This window comes from Castor canadensis, chromosome 5, assembly GCF_047511655.1.
Source record: "Castor canadensis chromosome 5, mCasCan1.hap1v2, whole genome shotgun sequence".
Classification (NCBI taxonomy): Eukaryota; Metazoa; Chordata; class Mammalia; order Rodentia; family Castoridae; genus Castor; species Castor canadensis.
In genome coordinates, this window is record NC_133390.1 from 9,435,894 (window position 1) to 9,457,866 (window position 21,973).

General features: G+C 41.2%; 1 protein-coding gene across 2 annotated transcripts in view; it reads left to right on the forward strand.

Moving 5' to 3' along the window:
• Runx1 (RUNX family transcription factor 1) overlaps positions 1–16,161 on the forward strand; it is a 237,807-nt gene extending 221,646 nt beyond the window's left edge. For both annotated transcript variants that reach the window (XM_074072724.1, XM_020185583.2), the window contains 2 exons: positions 5,529–5,690; positions 11,526–16,161. In XM_074072724.1, the coding sequence (XP_073928825.1) occupies positions 5,529–5,690; positions 11,526–12,004 (641 nt within the window). In that variant the 3' untranslated portion in view covers positions 12,005–16,161. The remainder of the gene's footprint in view (positions 1–5,528; positions 5,691–11,525) is intronic.
• The last annotated feature ends 5,812 nt before the right edge of the window (positions 16,162–21,973 follow it).

Below are 21,973 nucleotides of genomic sequence, written 5' to 3' on the forward strand. Positions count from 1 at the left end.
CTTCTGAGCTTCCTAAATCAGTGATTGGTATCTGTCATTAATTTTGGAAAATTCTGAGGCATTAATACTTCAAGTATTTCCTACAGTATATGTTTTCTCTTTTTTCTCCTTCTGGCATTCCAATTATGCATATGTTATATCTTTTAAAAATGTTTCCCATAGCTCTTAGATGTTATGGGGGGGGTCCTCCTTTTTTTCTCTTTTCCTTTTAGTTTGGGAAGTTTCTATTGACACATCTTCAAGTTCATTGATTGTTTCCTCAGCCATATCCTCTTGATGAGCTCATGAAAGGCATTCCTCATTTCTGTAACAGTGTTTTTCATTTCCCAAATTTCAAGTGTTTCTTGAGCCCCTCCTGACATTGTTCTTGCATGCTGTCCTCTTTTTCCATTACAGCCATTAACATATTAGTTAAGTTCCCAGTCTGGTAATTCAGAAATTTATGCCATATCTGAGTCTGGTTATAGAGCTCTCTTTGTCTCTTCAGGTTGTATTTTTCTTCCCTTTCATGTAATTTTTTGTTTAAAGATAGATATAATGTATCAGGTAATAGGAACTGAAGCAAACAGGCCTTTACTGTGAGTTCTTATGTTCATCTACACTGGAATTGGATTGTGTTTAATGATTACTGCAACTATGGGTACCAAAGGCTTCACATTTCTCTGGTGTCCTTGTTATTGTCTCTCTGGGCTTCACTACAATCTTCTCCTTAAATAGTCTATGCCTTAAAGCTTATTGAGCAGTAGCCCACTGTTATATTGGATCCCATGAAAACCTAGGGGAGTTTCTGAATAAAAATACCCCTTCCAGAGAACACTGCAGCTCCCAGGACTTTCTTACTCTCATACTAACATATATTCAGACTCCAGCAACTTGTCAAATATAAGTGATCCCATCAGTTTATGGATCCAGCAGCTTCTGTTCTTGGTAAGCAGACCTCACTGTGGTTCTCTGTATTTGCCTGCCTCTTAAGACTTTGCAGTGGTAATTTGCCCTGCAACTCCAATTCTCTAGGACATCCAAGGAAAGTCAGGAATTTTCAATGTGTTCAGCTGTTTCTTATAAAGACAAGAGTGATGAGTGATGACTCCCAAGCTCTTTAAATTTTAGAGCTGAAACTGGAACAATCAGGCCATTTTGACACAAATTATTTAATAGGGTCATTGTTGACTCTAGAGACATTTTGAGGCCAATGAATTAAAAAAATAAAAGCACTCTACTTTCTATGAAGTGACATATGTCATGGATCCTTAAGCTTTATGCTAGCCTCAACTTTCCCTTATCCCCACCCCATCCTCTTTTCTTTGACCCCATTTCAGATGGAAGGGATTGGGACTCAGAAATGTGGAGAGGGGGCTCTTTTTATCCACTATTTTATAATCAAAAAGTTGAAATCATCCAGCAAGGAAAGAATGTGAAGGGCTCAAATTTAACTTTTCTAAGCCAATACTTTTTAAATGGAATTGGTTGAGATTTGAGTTCTTGCCTTCACCATCCTCATCCAAAACTCCCAGTTTTCTTACTCCTTCACCATTTAATCTCCTGAGCCCAACTCCTCTCCAGAAGAGATGAGTGTGGCTGCCAAACCCTTTACCTGAGCACAATATCATTGCCTGAGCCTCATCTTAGAGCAAGTGTGTGTTCCCTTAGCAGTAAACACCAGATAGGTATCTTGGAATGGATTTCTTTTTTAAAAAAATATAACCATAAAAAGTACTCAGACTTATTTAACATTTACTATGACCAGGAACTGTGATATCTGCTTTATTTGTAGCTTATTTTACTTATTCTTCACTATTACCCTTGAAAGTCAGAAAAGTGTGCATCAGAAAAAGTATTAGACCTGCCTAAAGTCATACAGCTAGTTCATGGTAAAGGCAGAATTCAAACAGAAATCTGTGTATGACTTAAGTTCTGTGCTGTCCTAGTCTGCTCCTGTCAGGGGCGCAGATAAACATTTTGACAGATACCACTAGAGTTCCTGCCTCTACCTTGGGAACAGCTGTTTGCAAGTCCAAGTCGGGCAGCTAATTTACCAGTTAGCCTCATTATAGCCTTAATTCCTCCAGTATTGTTAAAACTCCCAGAAGGCATTTACTAACAAGTCCCCAGCATAGTGGCCCTAATAAAGCAAAAATGTTTGTGAATATGAATGAATGAAAAAGTGAATAATTTCATGATCTTAGGAATGACTGAATGAGGAAAGGGAGGGAGGGGGAGGGAGGAAGGAAGGAAGGACTCTCAGTCTGATGACTACTCCATCAGAAAGAAGCCTTTCTAAGCATGATAGGGTTCTTAGCTCTTCACTAAGTTCCAATGGGACAAGGACCATACTGGTTACTATACTGGGTTTCTTCATCACTATTACCAGCTAAATTAGCACATGCCCAGAACATGGTATATCTTTAATAAAACTCTTGTTCTTTTTGATGGATTGACTTATCAGAGGCAACTCCTTCAAGAAGTAGCCCTGTAGTTTGGAGAATGACTGACAGTTGTTCTCGGCCTTTTCTGGATAACTCCCATTTTACCCCTCTCCACTGTCTCTTCCCAGAAAATACATAGTTATGATTACAGGCACCATTCCTCACCCCACATTCTGCTCCTGATTCTTCCCTGACTCTGCTTAATATACAAGCACCAGTAACATACACGTTAATCAAGGGAATATTGGGTAGGGCTTACCTGAATGAGAAATCTGCTAGGTCACCATTGGAAGGGATCTGGAGATCATGTCCTTTCGGGGATGAGAACAAGAAAGTGTAAGGGTCACCTAATCCCTCACCATACAGAGAGGTCCAGAGCCCACTTCCACCTGTCACTCCAGTGCCAGGGCAGCCCACAGCACCAGCATTCCTACGCTTGCGTTTACGTTCACCTTGGCCCATCACAGCAAAGATGGTAAATGAGTATCAAACACAGGATGCACTGTATCATTGTGCCTTTTTGGTTTACTTTTTTCTTTATAATACAAATACAAGAAAATACCCCAAAAATGCAAAGAAAGGCTTGTCATCACCACCTTCAGGCCAACCATCAACAGTGAGGCCAAGTGCAGTTCCTCTGGGCATGGGAATGGAAGTGGAAGCTAGTGGGAAGGTGGGCTTCAGTGCTCACCCCAGTCCAGCACCCAGAAAGCTAAGTCATGGTGTGAAGCAAGATGATGTTAAGTCTATAACCCTGTGTTTAAAAAATCACAGAACTCGGACTTTAATCATAAACATCATTTTACCAAAGCCTATTGTTAAAAGGCTGTGAGGTATTATGCAACGTTCGCATGGTTTAATTATGAGTTTAGAACAGCCGAGCACAACTTTTTCACTACAGTAAAACATGACAGAGCACGAAGCACGGCATAATACTTTATGCTTAGTGTGGTTTTAGACATGGGGTTGGGGTGCTAGGCTGTCTACACAACAAGGCATGAATTACTATCCCACAATTCACACCCCGGAGGGCTTTATGACAATTATAAAACCTCTTTTGTTTGCTCTTTAAGTGATTAAAATATCTGAGTGCTAGATACTCACTTAGTGAATGTGTGTATCTAGAACATAAACATGTCTTGTAGAAAATATCTGAGTGTATGTGGGGTTTTTTTCTCACTTGGAGCAAAATATTTCAAATAACGTGGGATTATTGAATAGTCTGCTGTTTCTGTTTGCCTTTAGCTGTTGGAAACACTGTTAACTGTAAGATTACACAGGAATTTCACCTGCATTTGGACATTTATTTTCCACTGACCAGCTCTCTTACTTCTTGCATCTCCTCAAGTCCTCTAAAATATGGAGTGAAATGAAGACCTTTCTTTACTATTAGATTTCAAAGATTTCAAGTTAAAATATTTGCTCAGGAACTACCAGAGTTTTGAAAACTTAACTATTCAGTTGTTTTCAAGAAAAAAAAGAAATGGATCAGTATGAGGGAGGTAGAGAAGCTGTCAGGAGAAGAGTGGGGCGGAGGTCTTGGGTCTCCAAATGTTTGATTCTGTTGTCCACTGTTGTAACTTCAAAGACATAAACAGAAAAACTGATACACTTCAAAAGAGATAAACTACTGGAAATGAAAAACCCCTGGAGGGAGTAGATCTAAATATTGTATAGTGAGCAGGAATCTTAATTCTTTAGATATGGTTTAAAACTCACAACCCAAAGAAGTCTGCTCTTTCTAAATTGCTACTCCCAGGGTCAGAAAGCTGACTATAGAGAGACCCTAGAGTCAGGGTAGTTTGCTGTTATCTTTGTCCTCAAGGAAGGTGGGACACAAAGAGAAAATTAATGTTTAACCCTCAAGAAAGATATAACTATTCTGTAGTGGGAACAGTGTTCAATTTAAGTTTCCTTGCATGTTTTGTCTGAGAATAGTGTTCCCTTACTCCCCTCCACACCTTTTCATCTGCAAACAGAGTGATGCTTTTGAAAAGTGAGACTCCAACCAGGTGTGTTGGTTCATACCTATAATTCCAGCACTCAGGAAGCTAAGGCAGGGGGATCTCAAGTTCAAAGCCAGCCAAAGGCTGCAAAACAAGAGAGAGAGAGAACACACAAACAAAAAACTAAGTTAGACTTTTATCTCTGTCCCAGGCCTCTTATAAGGGCACTCTATAAAATACATACTAAAAAAACTGCCCCTTGAAAAATGTTGCAAACTTCCAAGTGTTAAAAAGGAGCGCATTGCCTGGGCCATTGCTGGGCTCATGGACTGGTAGTTTGAGATCATTACCACTTTTCCATCCAGACCTTCTTTGCTGTTGTTTTTTTTTTTTTCCAGCTGTATGTGTGTGTGTGTGTGTGTGTGTATTGGTTTTGTTTTAATTTTTTTTCTGTCATTCTTGGGAGAGCATTTACCCAAATAGAAAACATTTACAATCCCATGACATATTTTTGTCCAAGTTAAAAAAATCCAAATTTTATATATTTTTTGCTTACTAATACAGATAGATGGGAGATCACTGAGTTTAAAAAATATTTCTTATGATGATAATTGCAGTTGAAGTTGAAACACAGCATTCAGAGCGTGAAATTGCTGGGTGCTATACTCCAGTACTTTGAACGTGAAAATGTAATCCAATCTCCCTCCTCATTACTGTTGTGATAAGTAAAACCTTTTTTTGAGGTACTGAGGCTTGAACTCAGGGCCTTCATCGTGAGCCATTCCGCCAGCCCTATTTTTGTGAAGGGTTTTTTCGAGATAGGGTCTCACAAACTATTTGCCCAGGCTGGCTTCAAACCTCAATCCTCCTGATCTCTGCCTCCTGAGTAGCTAGGAGTACAGGTGTGAGCCACTGGCACCCAGCAAATTAAACCTTTTGAAGGAAGAGTTGTAAGACAAAAGTCTCCAAGAATCAAACATACTGTCTGTATTTCAGTATTATTTGGAGCTGAAATCACCCAACTGAGGCATCATTAAACACTAGTAAACAGGCTACATGCATGCATAAATATTTCGATAACAGTTACTAGTTTCTCATTTAAAAGACCTTTTCTTTTTAACCCTACCCAACTGAACCTGTAACTGATTCTCTGCAGACACGAGGCAGATACAGCCGTCCCCTCCATGGTCCTATGATCAGTCCTACCAGTACCTGGGATCCATCGCCCCTCCTTCAGTGCACCCAGCAACGCCCATTTCACCTGGACGTGCCAGTGGCATGACGAGCCTCTCTGCAGAACTTTCCAGTCGACTTTCATGTAAGCCTCTTAAAAACACGTTTGCAGACAAGCTGGAGTGGGAGGTTTGGGAGGGTAGAGGAGAGGTACGAAGGGGGTTGGCAGAACGTTAGTAGAACAGAACATGGTTCAAGGACAGAGTTGCCTATCTCTGGTCTAAGTCCCTTGCCCATAGACTGATTCTGCCTGAGACTCAAAGGTGAAGATTATGAATGTGGAGGTAGAAGTCGATTCCTCAGGCATTTCGAGCTTGCTTGTACCTGGCAGGAAATGGTGGCACCTGAAGGGTTCATAAAATGAAAAGCCAAAGTGGTCAAAGTGTTTTGTACTTTTGAGCAAAGAAATCATCATGCAACAGAATTCTAGACTGATGAGACTGGTCCATCAGTCTAGAATTTTCACAGATCCCACATGCTGGTCAACAAGGTACATGTAGAATGGGAAGCGAATATACCCCAAATGAGACATTCCCATAAGAGCTGTTAAGATCCACAGTAGAACAGAGTGGAAAGCTCAGGTGTCATGGTTAGCATAATTGTTGTTAAAATGAGCTCATTAAATATTAGTCATTTAACCTGTGAGCCCTTTGGGCTTGGCACTCATCTTTGCTCGTGGGCAGGGAAATTGGAGTTACAGAGAAAAATTCCTTTGTTGAAGGCAAAAGAAGAAACTTACTGTTTGGGGCTTTGAAATTGGAGCTGAACCAAACTGTGAAAATACTTCAGAGAACGTCAGCATCATGAGGCCTACAAACACACTTGCATGTATGCTGGGGGAGGGTGGTGGTTTTGCTTTTCAGTTCTTGGGATCAGATTATAGCAGATTAGGGGGCAGGCAAAGGGGCAAAGGAATTGTGTCTACCATTTTAAATGTTGTGAAATGCTGTGTTTCCAGACACTTGTGAACATGTGAGATTTCCCCAGATGCCTTCGCTTCTTAAGAGCTTCACAGAATCCTTTCTCAGAGCTTCTCGAAAGCAGCAGTATTGACATTTGGGCTGAAAACTGTTGATTTTGGGGCAGGGTTGGGGGGAGAGGCTGTCCTGTGCACTGTAGATTATCTAGCAGCATTACTTACCTCTAGATGTGAGTAGCACCCCTCCCTCAAGCGTGACAATTAGAAATGTCTCCAGACATTGGCAAATGGCCACACAGGGGCAAAACTGCCCCAGGTTGAGAACCACTTCAGATACTCCTTGGTGCTAAGGTAACCTAGGTGCTTAGTTTTCACATTAGTTTTGGCCATCAATGCCAATATTTTCATGACACCTGCTGGTCTAAGGAGTTGGGAGTAATATAGGAATTATGGCATCTCTTCAGCTTGCTGTTTCTAAAAGCCTATCCCTTGGAGACCAAGTTTGAGTCCAAAGGCACTTGTCAGCTTTTACTGATTTCTGTCAGAGGCCCTGCTCTGCCTGCTGGCAATGGTCTACATCTGAAACAATTACTGTTTTCCTTGGAAATGCCCCTGCTATGGGTCTGTCCCTTGGAATTGATTACATAAGTCTTTTGACTTGGTCAACACCCAACACCAGCACCTTAAAGTCCAAGAACTCTAGGGGCCAGCTCCTCCAGCTGACCAGTGTTCAGATAGAAGGGTGGCATTTTTTTTTAAAAGGAATAAGTAATGTGTACTTAAAAATCCCAATTCACAGCTACACTTCTAAATAATCCAGACTTCAGTTAGGAGTAAGGAAAGATGCTTTATGGCATGGGAATGTGACTTAGGGAATGTCCCATTTCAGCACCCAAGAATGATCCTCTGTTGTCTTGGAGGGAGGATCAGAGAATTCCAGACCAGCTTTCACCAGTGGCAGAGAAGAGCATGGGAGACTGCTCTTCAACTTGGCAGAACTCTGAGAAATCAAGCCCGGAGCACAAGCCTGAAAAGTGTTGTCATAAACCTGGGGGCAGGATGGGACGGGGACATAAAAGAAAGTGGCTGCCCAGGCGGACAGTTTTGAGAACTTGACACTGCTCTGTGGCTGCTTTACTTTCTAATCCCTGCCCAAAAGCTTTGCACACTGTCCCTCTCCCTACCCCCAGCCCCACCTGGGCCTCCTTCTGCACTGGGGACTTGGACTCTGTCTGTCTGTCTCTCTCTCTCTCTCTCTCCCTCTATCCTTTGCAGACAGACTCCACACCTTGTCTGAAAAGAGTTGTCATCTGGAGGTTTACTTTTCTTTTTTTCTTTTTTTTAAAATTAATGTTTAGCTGCCAACCTGGGCGACAGACAGCATGCATTAATCTGAGTCATGCAAAAGATCCTTTTAAGGCAGCCATTATCTGCTCAGGTTTTTTAATCCTTTGGGGGCAGTGGGAGGGGCCCTGAAGTGGGGCTGCTTTCATCCATGTCAAGCTGCAAAGTGAAGACTTGAGCTGTCATAGCAAATATTGAGCACCATCGATGGGGAAACACTTCCAGCTGAAATACCCTGGACCTACTAATCCCCAGATTTCCTACGCTTAAAAAGCTTTCTGTGAATATCAGGGGTCCCAACCTCCTCTCACACTGCTACTGAATTAGGGCGCACCAGGCCAGCCAAAAGGATAGATGAGCTGTGCCTAGGTGGGTGAATTGTGCATAACTGGTAAGTCTTAATTAGGGATGTCAGACCAGACTTTAAAATGCAAACAAATCTTTGAATAAAGCACTTGAATCTGAGCATATCTAGAGGGCCTAAGTTGTGTTATTATCAAAATATGTGTTTAAAAAAATAGAATTTGACCAAATGGATGGTGTTTTGTAGAATGCCATTCTTTCTGTGCAGACTGAAGAATCACAGGCAGTATTTCAAATCTTTCAGATACTCTGCCCACAAGTGAAAGAACTATTTTCCCCCAACAGCTGAGACTGTAACATTATTCCAGTACTTATGTCCATGACAAATTGCAGACTCACTCAGGATTCCAGTAACTTGGTACCATCACCACATTACCATGTACTGTTTGGAACAGACTGGCAGAGCATGTCCAGACATTGCTGTGAAACATGGTGACCTCTCATTCATTTTTCCAGTAGATTCACCTTTTTGTCTCAAGGCAAATGAAGCAAGAGGAATAATGGGTAGAGTCACTTATTTGTGTCCAGAGCATTGCATCAGATGACAACAAATTGATTGTATTTGCCTAATGCTTTTCCTTCTACCTCGGCTTCTCCCTAGACTATATAAACCTAACTGGAAAAATGGAGTACAGCTTCCTGTTAACTCTCAAACATGTCACAGATCTCTGTGTAAGCAAAACAAATGACACAGGGCTTGCTCACAGATGGCCCCAGCAAGGGGGCAGGGATGAACCCTGTGGAATGAGGTGTGGCCTGGCTGGAGAATAAGCTAGAGAGTGGCCAAGGAAGGGCAGCCCCAGAACCACTGTCAGTTTACAACTTTTTCCCTGCCCACACGTCTGACTCGCTTTGAAAAGATTAACAGGAGTGTTTGTTTGAAAGTCAGACTCCTGGTTTCCTCATTAGTGGAGGGATTGCTGCAGACTTCGGCTGTTTCTATAAACTTTAATTACCTCTCTGATGAGGAGTATATCCCCTCATCACATTCACCCCAAATGTACACAGTTCATTTTTTAAAAATGTGTTAGAGTAATAAAAGATCATGCGGGGGAAGCTGTGGGGGAGGGAGAGAGACAGAGCGAGACAGAGAGAGACAGAGAAAACATACTAGCTTTCCATGCTGGAATAATAGGCTTGAAATATGAGGAAGTTGATCAACAGCCGAGGCCTTCCAAAAACAGATTAATCCACCCTGGTAGCTTTCCTTTCAGAGCAAGCTTTTGGCTCCCTGAAGTTTCTCTATCAGCCTGAACTCAAAAGGACACAGGCCCTACGCCATCTGAGCTTAAAATTATTTTGTATGTTGATTGGAAAACTTAAATTTTTAAACATTTAATTCATGCTATTTCTGTTTTGTTACTGTCTTTGGTTTTACTGATATAACAACTATAGTCCTGGCCTGCTCATTTAATGAATAACGAGGGACAGAAACTACCCCAGGACACCATCCTATACCTACAGTACAGGTTTACAAGCAGAGGTCACTGTGCCACTGTCACATCACTCTTAGGTTATTTGGCGATGTCTGGGGGCATTTTTGGTTTTCACACTAGGAAGGGAGGGGTGGGTGCTACTGGATCTAGTGGATAAAGGCCTGAGATGCTGCCAAACAAGGTACAACGCACAAGACAGTCCTCAATCACCCCTACAAATAATCTGGCCACAAATGTCAATGATAATGTCACTTTTGGCAAACTCTGATCTGTAGGACACAGGGCACTCATACTCTGATAATCCCCAAGGGTAGTGTGTAGCTAAGCAAAATGCAGAGGGATATAATGGGCCACAGGATAAAGAAATGCAGTTGGTAAAACTTTAGTTTCACAATCCTAACACAATGAATTTTACAGGAAAAGTTTTGCCATTCCTGGTAAAATTTCTATGTGTGCAAAAAATTGAGGTGATAAACTGGGTGCTGGTGGCTCACACCTGTAATCCCAGCTACTCAGTAGGCAGAGATCAGGAGGACTCCAGTTCAAAGCCAGACTAGGCAAATAGTTTGTCACCCTATCTTGAAAATATCCAATATAAAACAGCGCTGGCAGAGTAGTTCAAGTGGTAAAGCATCTGCCTAGCAAGCATGAGGCCCTGAGTTCAAACTTGAGTACTGCCCTCCCCCAAAAAAAATAGATAAATCAAAGTCTGATATCCACTTGTGTTAACTAACTGGTGAAAAACACATATTACAGAATGTCAGGTGAAATCAAAGCTATATTGTTTCTTAAGATGTGGAATCAGAATAAAGGTCAAGATGGGGAGAAAGGTAGGGGAGAGAGAGATGACATTCAGTATGGTATGCATTACATTGAATAATAGGAAATCACTCAATTTTCAACTGTTCAAAGCCTACAAAACTGGCAGTTTTCTATGATTCAACCTAAGTATGTGTAATATGTTATAATATTATATATTAATACAGGCCTATATTATTTGTAGCATATTAGCAATATATCAATAATCCACATTATATCGTGTTATGAGTCATTATACATTGTTATAGTAACGTCGATATATTAATATAAATATTTATCCTAGGGCTCGTTGCAGAAAATCTTTGCTTACCCTCTATTTATATTAATCTGTATTAATCTAAATCTGTATTAATATAAATAGAGGGTAGGCAAAGTTTTTCTGCAAAGAACCATAAATATTTTAGGCTCTGTGGGCCCTGTCTCTGTCACGATCACTCAGCTTTGCAGTGGTAACTCCAAAGCAGCCAGAGGCCATATATAAAAGAATGAGTGAAGCTGTGTTTCTATTAAGGTATGAACAATGAATTTCGAATTTCCTGTAGTTTTCACGCATCAATAAATATTATTCTTCTTTGGAATTTTTTTCAATCATTAAGTAAAACATTAATTCCTGTGACATACAAAAAACCTGACCATAACTAGATCTGGCTGATGGGCTACGAGTGGTTTGCCAGCCCGGGATTATATGGATATTTTATCAGAATTATACATATTACACCATAAGTAGACTACACAGATACTTATGACACCTTATCATTTCATATATTGCATGCCATATACATGGCATTCTATATTACTATCTGCCATTATGCATTTTTCACACCATCTTCCTGGACAATTGGCAACGTGGCTAGAACCCTTTCCTCCCGGGTGTCCACATACTGGATGGTCCCCCACTTCCGGTCTGTGGCATTCTGGGTAGTCATTCGGCTTCCTGGGCGGGAGCATTCTGGGTAGTCCATTTCATGACCAGAGGCACTCTGGTCGGAAAGAGCTTGGCCTCTCGGGAACTCACGCGATATCTTCTCGCCCCTCCCAGCTGCCGCACCGGACCTGACAGCCTTCGGCGACCCCCGCCAGTTCCCCGCGCTGCCCTCCATCTCAGACCCTCGCATGCACTACCCCGGCGCCTTCACTTACTCCCCGACGCCCGTCACGTCGGGCATCGGCATCGGCATGTCGGCCATGGGCTCGGCCACGCGCTACCACACGTACCTGCCGCCGCCCTACCCCGGCTCGTCGCAGGCGCAGGGCGGCCCCTTCCAGGCCAGCTCGCCGTCCTACCACCTGTACTACGGCGCCTCGGCCGGCTCCTACCAGTTCTCCATGGTGGGCGGCGAGCGCTCGCCGCCGCGCATCCTGCCGCCCTGCACCAACGCCTCCACGGGCTCGGCGCTGCTCAACCCCAGCCTCCCGAACCAGAGCGACGTGGTGGAGGCCGAGGGCAGCCACAGCAACTCGCCCACCAACATGGCGCCCGCCGCGCGCCTGGAGGAGGCCGTGTGGCGGCCCTACTGAGGCGTCCGGAAGCCGTTCGCGAAGCCCCGGCACCGCGCCAGGGGCCACGTTGTAGGGCAAACAGGAAGATTCCCAGAGGGAAACTGTGAATGCGTCTGATTTAGCAATGCTGTGAATAAAAGAAAGATTTTATACCCTTGACTAAACTTTTTAACCACGTTGTTTATTCCAAAGAGTGTGGAAATTTTCGTGGGGGTGGGTGGGGAGGACGTAGCTCATCCTGTTTGACATCTAATTCTTATTTCTAATTTTCTTTTCCGCACCTTACAAATGGCAAAAACAACAAAAAAAAAAGCATATTTGCATTTGGGTGGTTCTTATTTTTATATATACATATATAAAAAATTGAGCTCGCTTCTTTCTTGCTTTGACAATTGAAAGAAATATTCCCTTTTCTGTAAGGTTTATTTAACGTTTCTTTTGGACTTTTGTGTAGTTGGGGGGTTTTTTTAGTGTGTGTGTGTGTGTGTGTGTGTGTGTGTGTTTGAGAGACAGCTACAGCTTTGGGTCATTTTTTAACTACTGTATTCCCACAAGGAATCCCTAGATATTTATGTTATCTTGATGTTCAGACATTTACTTATATGTTGATACTTTTTTAATTATTTAAATGTACTTATATTAAGAAAAATATCAAGTACTACGTTATTTGATAGTAGCCAAAGTTAAACTATCACATTGAAGAAGGCTGGATAAAAAGGATGGGTAATGTGATCACTCGATCATCGAGAAATATTGTTTACATTAAACGCCCTTTCATGTTAATCAAACAAGTTGGTAGCTAATGCAGCAATGTTTAAAATAAGATTTTAAGACACTGAAGGTCACTCCAAGAATCAAAAGTACGGAATTTTCTGCTAGGCTCAACAAAAGGGTCTCATATCGGGCTCCCTCTCTTCAACTAGAGAAGGTAAAATCTTATCCCAGAAGATTTAGATGCTAGCGATTATACCTCTGGAAAGGATTCAATTTCTGCCTTAGGGGTATGCTCACTCCTTGGCCTTCTGATCATTTCCGACATGCTTTGTAACAAAACACATCCAAAGTAAGCTGTGTGGAGGAGCAGTATTTACACAGGAACCAAATGAATGAATTTAGGAATTCCTTAACTGTTTGACTCTGGGGTAATAAAATATTTCTCTTTGATACAGTATCAGTTCATGGAACCAGAACAAAACTTGTGACTGTCCCCAAAGATGGGTAGAAGAGAGAAGACCAGGTGCCTTTAAGGGACAAGTGTCTCCAGCTGAATTTTCAGAGGGTAGGCCCAAATGCAGGCCTTGAGGGAGCTAAGTTTCCTCTGCCTGCCTCAGTGGAATCAATGTAGGAAAACATCATGCTTCCTGTGCAGGACCCCCATCCCAGCTGCTCGCTCACCAACATCTTTGTGTTGCTTCCACCAGGGTGAGACCCTGCCTTATGGGGTATGTGCACTTTTATCTGTGCACCAGCATGACAGGAAAGAGTCATGTCACTGCTGCCCATGGCTACAGTTCAAATGTATCCGATGTCACTGTAAGGTTGGTGGCACATTTTATTGGAGGACTTGTCAGAATGCAGTTGTACAACTGGTAAATACTAACTGCTGATTTTGACGTGTGCTCAAAATGATCTGGTTGTTATTTAATGTACCTCTTAAATTAGTTGAAATGATTTCAGGTCAATGCTGAAGAGTGTTTGAAAGCAGGACTTCAGAACAGTGTTTGATTTTTATTTTATAAATTTAAGCATTCAAATTAGATCTTTGGCTGCAGGCAGCAAGACAGCTGGACTTATTTAAAACAACTTGTTTTTGAGTTTTATATATATATATATTGATTATTTGTTTTACACAGATGCAGTAGCACTTTGGTAAGAGTTAAAGAGTAAAGCAGCTTGTGGTGTCAGGTCATTTTTACCTAGGGAAGAGCTATAGCAGATCTTGGAGAAACTCAGAATATATTCATTTTCATTTTAGATATTACTCTTCATAATTCAGTTTCATAAATTATTCCATATTAAATTTTGCAGCTAAATTACCATCAAAAGTCAGAAAAATAAATTTAATTTCTAAAAAGGACCACTAGCCTATTTCTCCAAATTTGAACTTAAATGTTCTTTTCAGCACACGTTGCCGTGTTTGACCTGAGAAATACTAGGGAAAGATGAAGGAAAAAAAATTATATTTTTCACTTTAATTCTAGTACCTGAAGATACTCCAACTCAAAACCAGACTAATACCCTAAGAGGAGAATCAATCACTCAGTTGAAATTTTACTCTGAAAGCCATGCATGGAGAGAGCTTGTCGTTGCTGTAGATTCACTGGTTTGGCCACTCGGAGCTTCACAAACCCTTACCAGCTATGTAGTATATCATTTCAGGAAAAGTATCAAACCTTAATTTTTTTGGAGGTAGGTTTCACAGGACACATTTTTCTACCTGAGGCATTCATCACCTTCAGGTAAGTTAAGATATCAGCAAGACCCTTAAGCCACATAACTGGATGTGTCTGGGAGCACTAGTCCAGGAGAAATAGTGAATAAGCCACTTCTACTGCTTATTCATTCCCCTATTTATGGTTTCAACGTGGACATATATTTCAGTTATTTTTGGTTTTCTCTCTGGAAATATATTTCCCTGTCAGTCACTTAATGTCTCCCTTTCTTTCTACCTGTCAACTGTCACTCCTCCAAACCCCACTTCCTCCCTCCTGCATTCTTCCATTCTCTGTAAGGAGGTAGCACACACCTCCTTCTTATACCAAATGTCCAGAATACAGGAGGACCAGTTCTTCTCTCTTTGCATAAAGAACAGGGTGAGTCAGCCTTTCTCCTGCTCATGGGTTTCTTCCACAGAACAGAGACCCTGCCAACCATTTTGGATCTGCTTGCTATCCAAATGCAGCCACAGAAACCTTCCTCCTCGGCAAATTACAATCAGGGAGAAAATAGCCTTTCTGCTGCCTAAGGTTTCTTTGCAGATAAACAGAAGTGCTCTGATTAGAAGGGAAATGAATGGTTTCGCTCAAATGTCCTGCAATTTAGGACTGCAGATTTCTTTCTCAAAGTACCTGTTTCTTTGGGACATTCCGTCCAAGTGATTTTGAGTTTTGATGGTTTTTGTTTTTTTGGGGGGATGACATGTTTGGGGTCTTTTAAACGTGAAAAAAATGGTTTGACAATAATTTCAGAAAACATTTTTAATATCTGAACAAATGCCTTTTTGTTTACCCTACAGTATACATTTGTTTGGGGTTTTTCGTTTGTTGGTTGTCTGTTGGGAATTTTTTCTTTCCCTTCAGTCAGGTCAGTATTGATGAAACTGATCATTTGGTTTTATTTTTCCCCTCCAGAAGGGCTGTATCAACAAAGTTAATTGTATTTATGTATGTAAATAGATTTTAAGCTTCATTATAAAATATTGTTAATGCCTGTAATAACTTTTTTCAATTTTTGTATGTTTCTGAGAACTTTTTCTTATGTTTGCTAAATACTGTAGAAAAAAATGCTTCTTTCTATTTTATTTTAGATTTTAAAATGAGGTATTTCTTATTGACTTTTGTAAACAGCCAATAGCATGTTTCTAATTTTTTTAAGTTCACTTTTTGTTCTAGGGGAAATGAATGTGCAAAAAACCAAAATGAACTGTTGGTTATTTGTGTTATTCTGGATGTATTAAAAATCAAAGAAAAAAATAAACTTCCAAATTGAAATGACAGTATAACACATCTATTGAAAACAACACAGAAAACATAACTCTTCTTCAGCTCCCACCTATCTAATTTTGTGGCAGTTTATTAGATCTGATCACAAAGCATCCTGGAAACTGGTATGTGGGCTTCTTTCTCCCTGGTACTGACATACTAAACAATTCCCAAAGGGGAACTGTGACACTCGGGTCTTAAACCAGATATGATAGGAGAGAATACCCCAGAATCCCCTCTCCAAGGTGTTTTTCAATAGTACAGGAGAGCAGGCACTCCATTGATGCCACCTGCTGCACATAGTTGAGTGGCCACCTCCCCTCTTCTGGGAGGTCCATCACACCCAGCCTGTGCAGGCAGCTGGGCTGTTGCTGCCTAGGAGCCGTTGGAGCCTTACTTTCTTTGTACAATGGTTTCTTCTGTAAATCTAACATTATAACTAGTGTGAATGGCAAATAAACAATTTGACAAGTATTTACACCCTATCAAATTGGTTTTGTCTTTCTCTGAGATGGATGACTGAAATGCCAAGTGAAACCCGCTAAAACACACTATGAAAATATTTTCCACAAATAACTTCAATTTCAAGGCCGGGTCCTCTCCCTTTTTCAGCACACTGGCTGCTAAAGCATAAAGGTATGGAGAAGACCCAAGCTCCCAGTTGGCTCTTTGGATATGAAGGAACTCAGAAGCATGTTTTTAAAAATAGTAAGAAAGGACTAGGGGTATAGCTCAAGTGGTAGAGCACTTCTCTTTTCAGTGTGAAGCCCTAAATTCAGTCTCCAGTACCACAAAAGAAAAAAAAACCAGAAAAAGATAAAAACAACTACAAGGGATTTGAAAAAACAAAGTGGAAAGTATATATGTTCAACCCAAGGCTAGTCACACGTATCTGCCTTCATTTCTATAAATAAAGGAATCCAGCTTGGGTCATGGTTAGGAATTTTTCAAAAGAAAGTCTTTCTTCACCACCACCCCTGTGCTAAGTATTAGTGTTTCAATCTCAAGATTGTGACCCAAGTCACCTTCCTGGCAAAAAACACTATCTAAAGCTTCTTCCACTTCTATCACTGCCATCTCATGCAACTCATGACTGGTCTTAAATGGTCTGCAAGGTGACCTCAAAGAATGTCAGGAACCAAAGCAAGTGGGGTCAACAAGGAAGGAACTGACCTAGGAAGTCATGGGCAATGAGCAGAGTTAGGAAGGGTGATAGGATCGTGTTGTATGTGATTGCGGCTGTGCACTGGGAAGAAGAAAAAAGGAACTTGCCAGGAAGATGCTTGATTGCCACAGTGGACAACAGTTTTATTAAAATCAGCTAGTGACAGAATTATGTTGTACCTTCTGAATGCTCAAAGTATTCCAGAAGAGGACTCTAGGCCAGAAGAAGAAAATAACAAACTTTTGCACTTTGATGTTGACCTTGACCATCTGACTAGGGTAGTGTTTTTCAGGTTTCTCCCCTGCAAAGTAGTCCCTTTTATTTTCCTCCTCTTCATACTGTCCTTTTTGAAAGGAAGTCACTATTCACAGCCCACTCTTAAGAACTGGAGAGTTGAGCTCCATTTCCCTGCAGGAGGCGGAGTCCTAGACTGAAAACACTGGGACAGCCCCAACCAGAAGACTGCATGTCTTGTTGGGGACACAGTGACCAGATGGCCCTGTGTGAAGGATTCTCTCTGCTCCAGAGAAGACAGGCAGCTTCTCCCCTTGTTCCTAATCCCTCCAGCCTAGAGAATTCAAAAGTTCAAAATGCTCAGTACCCTATAAGCAGCTCCATATTGAGCCTACTAGCTGTCTTTGTACACATCTACACTCCAGATGGTGCCGGTAAGTTCCTTCACATAGCATCCAAATGTGACTCGGGATTCCAAGAAATCACACCCACTACCCCCGCCGTCATGATCATCATTATTTGGTTGGGAATAGTTCTGACCTTCGTTTCGTGAGCTCTTAGAATTCTCCACATCTTTGTTCAAAATGAGCCCAGACCGTGCTTACAAGCACCCTTAGCCAGGCTCTCAGAATCCCAGATCCTAGATCCTTAAGGAAACTCAGCAGTGAACAAAGGCAACCCTCTTTCAGGTGCATAATTACCTCTTCCCATCCCTTGGGGTTTTTCACAATTGATATAATAGAACCAAATTCCCACATTCTTTTTGTTTTTCTTTTTTTTTTTTTTGCAGCACTGGGAATTAAACTCAAGGCCTCACACTTACCTAGCAAATGCTCTACCACTTGAGCCCATCTACCCACCCCAGACCAGTAATTAAATTTTGCATGCCTCAAATTTCTTTCTAGTTTCAATTTCATTGATGCTGTTATAAGGATTAATTAATGTTTTGAAGATGAAAAGTCTTACATGCATACAAAGTATGATTATTTGTTATTACAAATAACTGCACACAGCCTGTTTTCTCTCTTACCTTAGTGATTCTGTGAGGGTTTCTGTAGTCCATTAAAAGCTGCAGTGTCTCTCTTATAAAATGGCTGACTTTTATTAAAGTTTATTCTTATATTCATTCATGTATTAATTCATTTGTTCAACCAATACTTGTTGGGCATTGGGAAACCAAGGATGCTTACAGTCCAGGCAAATAGGCAAGGCTAACTTCATGTACCACACTCAGGAGAGTCCCACACTTAGTTTGTTGTTATTCTGTTGCCATCTTGAAATTATTAATAACTTTTTAATTAGGGACCCTGAAATCCTTTCTTCATGAGATCCACAAATTAGACCATAGGTAGTCTTACAGACAGATAAACAAATCATCAAAGTGTAGCATGTGGGCCATAATTAGGCATGAAAAAAACCAAAAAGGTACTCATGAAACTCTTAACAACTCTACCTGAAACCACTGGGAAAGACTTGAATGAATAAGTGCCATTGACTTTCAAAAGACACACAGGAGTTTTCATGCTGACAAAGAAGTGCAATCTAGATAGAAGTAGGGCATGAACCAACGAAACCCTGTTTCCTAGGAATCATGGGTTGATGACAAGGTTGATGTTGAGGTTGAAGCTCTTTATACATGAATCTAGGGAGAGACGTGTGAAAACGTGAGGTGCAAATTAAGAAATAATGGACCTAGCCAGGTATGGTGAAGCATACCTGTATTCTTAACACTCTGTGGGGGCTGAGCCAAGTGGATCTTGAGTTCAAGGTCAGCCTGGCTGGCAGAGTGGTTCAACTGGTAGACTACTTGCTTAGCAAGCACACATTCAGTACCTCTAAAAATGAAAGAGTAAGCCTGGTAAACTTTATCATGACCCTGTATCAAAAAAATTAAAAAGAAAAAAAAGTAACATTAAATCTAATCAAGGTAAAAATAGGCTTTTTTAGGAGAGTGATAAAGGAACAGTTCTCAGAGCTATTTGTCTCCAACACTATGTGTGCATGCCTACATATACACGTGATATGTATTCATGCACAGACTATTATGTTATTTGGTTTGAGTACCAAGCTGGAAAGGCCAAGGTCATCAGAACCATTGAATGCATTGGATTCAAATGGCATAGGGAAGAAATTCTGGGTTCAAATTCCTTTAAAAGCCCACAGTTTGCTCTAAGTCATGACCCCTCATTGCCTCCCAGTCTCTCAATCATAATCCAAAGCTTCAATGTGCGCTCAACAGCAGACACTCATTTGGGAGAAAGTGACTAACCTGTTAATCCTGTTGAATTATGTTCCCCAAAAACTCATAATATTGAAGTTCTAACCCCCAGTACTTCACAATGTGACCTAATTTAGAAATAAAGTTATTACAAGTATAGTTAAAATGAGATTACAATAGATTAGGGCAGATATCTAGTACAATATGACTAGTATCCTTATAAAGAAGAAAAATTTGGACTCCAAAGCATGCACACAGGAGAACATCATGTGAAGATGAAAGCAGAGATGGGGTGAGGCTTCTATAACCCAAGAAATGCCATAGGTTGAGGCAAATCATCAAAACTCAGGTTGTGTGGGAGTCTTGTGTCCTTCCCTTTTCACACCTTTTCTCACCTTTGCATCTTTCCCCTGCATGAAATGGGTACACCATGTGCCACAAAGTTCATGTGAGTGCTAGAGCATCTTGTTTGTCACCTACCTTATTTCCCAAAGAAAATTCCCATGGCAAGGGGTGTGATCTCACACTCTCCACTCAAGTGTTGAGGGTGGGTTATCCACCTGATGAATCACAGGAGTTTAATCCTGTTTGGCATGCCTTTGTCACCCAGCTCCCTCCCCCTGTCAGTTAGTGTGTACTCAGGGAATGCAAATGAAGTACCATGTTAACTAAGCCAAATGTAATTCATAAGATTAATGTGCTGAGAGGAAAAAAATATAAAATGCACTGGAAAAGACAAAAGGGAATTGCATGAATATTGTGTACAGTTTTCTTGTTTAGTACAAATGTATTTGATGAGATACTGAGAAGTCCCTCTGAGTTGCCATTGTAAGTCATTGCAATGAAGTCTTATTATCTGTGGGAATTAAAAAGCATAAGAGAATGAGTCCTACCAAATAGTAACTCTACCATGGGCTCCCTGGAGTTCTTTGCGCAAATTACAAAATGTCCTTGTGTCTCACTTTGCAAATCTGCAAAACTGGGCAGATAAGTTTATAGTAGAGTTGACATGCAGGTCTTTGAGCATTGTCTGCTACACTATGAGCGCTCAAAAGCTGTAAGTTCTTCATTCATTCATTCATCAACTACCTGTTGAGTGCTTTCTCTCTCCCTGTGATTGAGAATTCCAAAGGAAGCCCCAGACCAGGCCTGACAATAGCTCCCTCTCTCCCTAGGTTCCAGAGAAAAGAACCATATCTCTGATGGGAAGGACTTAACAGGATGGGTGAGTCCTAGTCCTGTTAGCAGCTTATGAAGATACCTGGATCAGTCATCTAAATGAGATGCTCCGGTGCCAACTGAGTGCAGCTCCTCTGCCACCAATGGGTCAGTCACCACTGTAGATGGAAGAGGCAAAGGAAGCTGCTAAAAATGGCTACATTTGGTGCTGAGAGTCACACATACCAGACCCAGCTGAATAAACTTTTACTCATTTTTCCAGGAAGTATTTGTGGTGTCTCCTCTCCGCCAGGCACCATGCCAGCCACAGGAGACATGGCAGGGAACAGCAAAGACAGACTCCTTTCCCTCTTAATAGCAAGACAGATAAACAAATAGATAAGCAATGTATTGTCTGTCCAATGGTGTATTAGTTTCCTAGGACTGCTATAACAAATACCAGAAACTGGATGGCTTAAAACAACATAAATTTATTGTTTATGGAGATTAGAAGTCTAAAATCAAGGTGTCAGCCAGGTTGAGTCCTTCTGAAGACTCCAAGGAAGAATTTGTTCCAGGCCTCTCTCTCTTTCTCAAAGACTGGTGGTTTCTGCAATCTTTTGTGTTCCTTGCTGCTGTAATCTGAATGTGTCCTTCAAAATTAATATGATAGCATTAAAAGGTGCAGCTTTGGAGAGATAATTAAGTCATAAAGGTGGAGACCTCATGAATGGGACTAGTGACCTCATACAAGGAAGCAGAGAGAACTATTGAAGCCCTTTTCTGGTCCTCCGTCTGTTCCTCCATGTGGGCACATAGCATCTCTCCCCTCCAGAAGACACAGCAATAAGGCACCAACTAAGAAGGAGATACCAGGCTCTCACTAGACTCCGAACCCAATAGAAACTTGATTTTGGACTTTCCAGTTTCTCAAATTGTAAGAAAAAATATCTTCGTTTATAACTTACCCAGTCTCAAGTGCTTTTTTTTTTTTTTTTTACATTTGGAGGAATACAAACAGACTGAGACACCTACCCTAACACATCACTCCAATCTCTACCTCCTTGACTAGGTATTCTCCCCTGTGTGTCTCTATGTCTAAATTTATTTGTAAGGACACCACTCATTGAATTAGTTTACCCTAATCCAGTATGACTTTATCTTAATTTCATTATATCTGCAAAGACTCTATTTCCAAACAAGGTCATAGTCACTGGTACCAGGATTTAGAACTTGCATACATCTTTTTGAGACATGTTTCAAGTCACATGGATATGTGGCTACAGAGGAAGGAAATGGGATGTAGAAGTTTTGGGATGCTGGGATTCAGGGAATAACTCCCTGTGATATGGGGGAGTGAGTCATTTTAGGCAAAGAATACAGCCAATGCAAAGTACCCAAGGCAGAAGCTTGTTTAAAGACCAGTGTGACTAAAGTTGAAGGAAGACAAAATCACAAAGGTAGCAGGACCAGGTCATAGAGAGCCACCATTGTGGGATTTTGACTTCTGA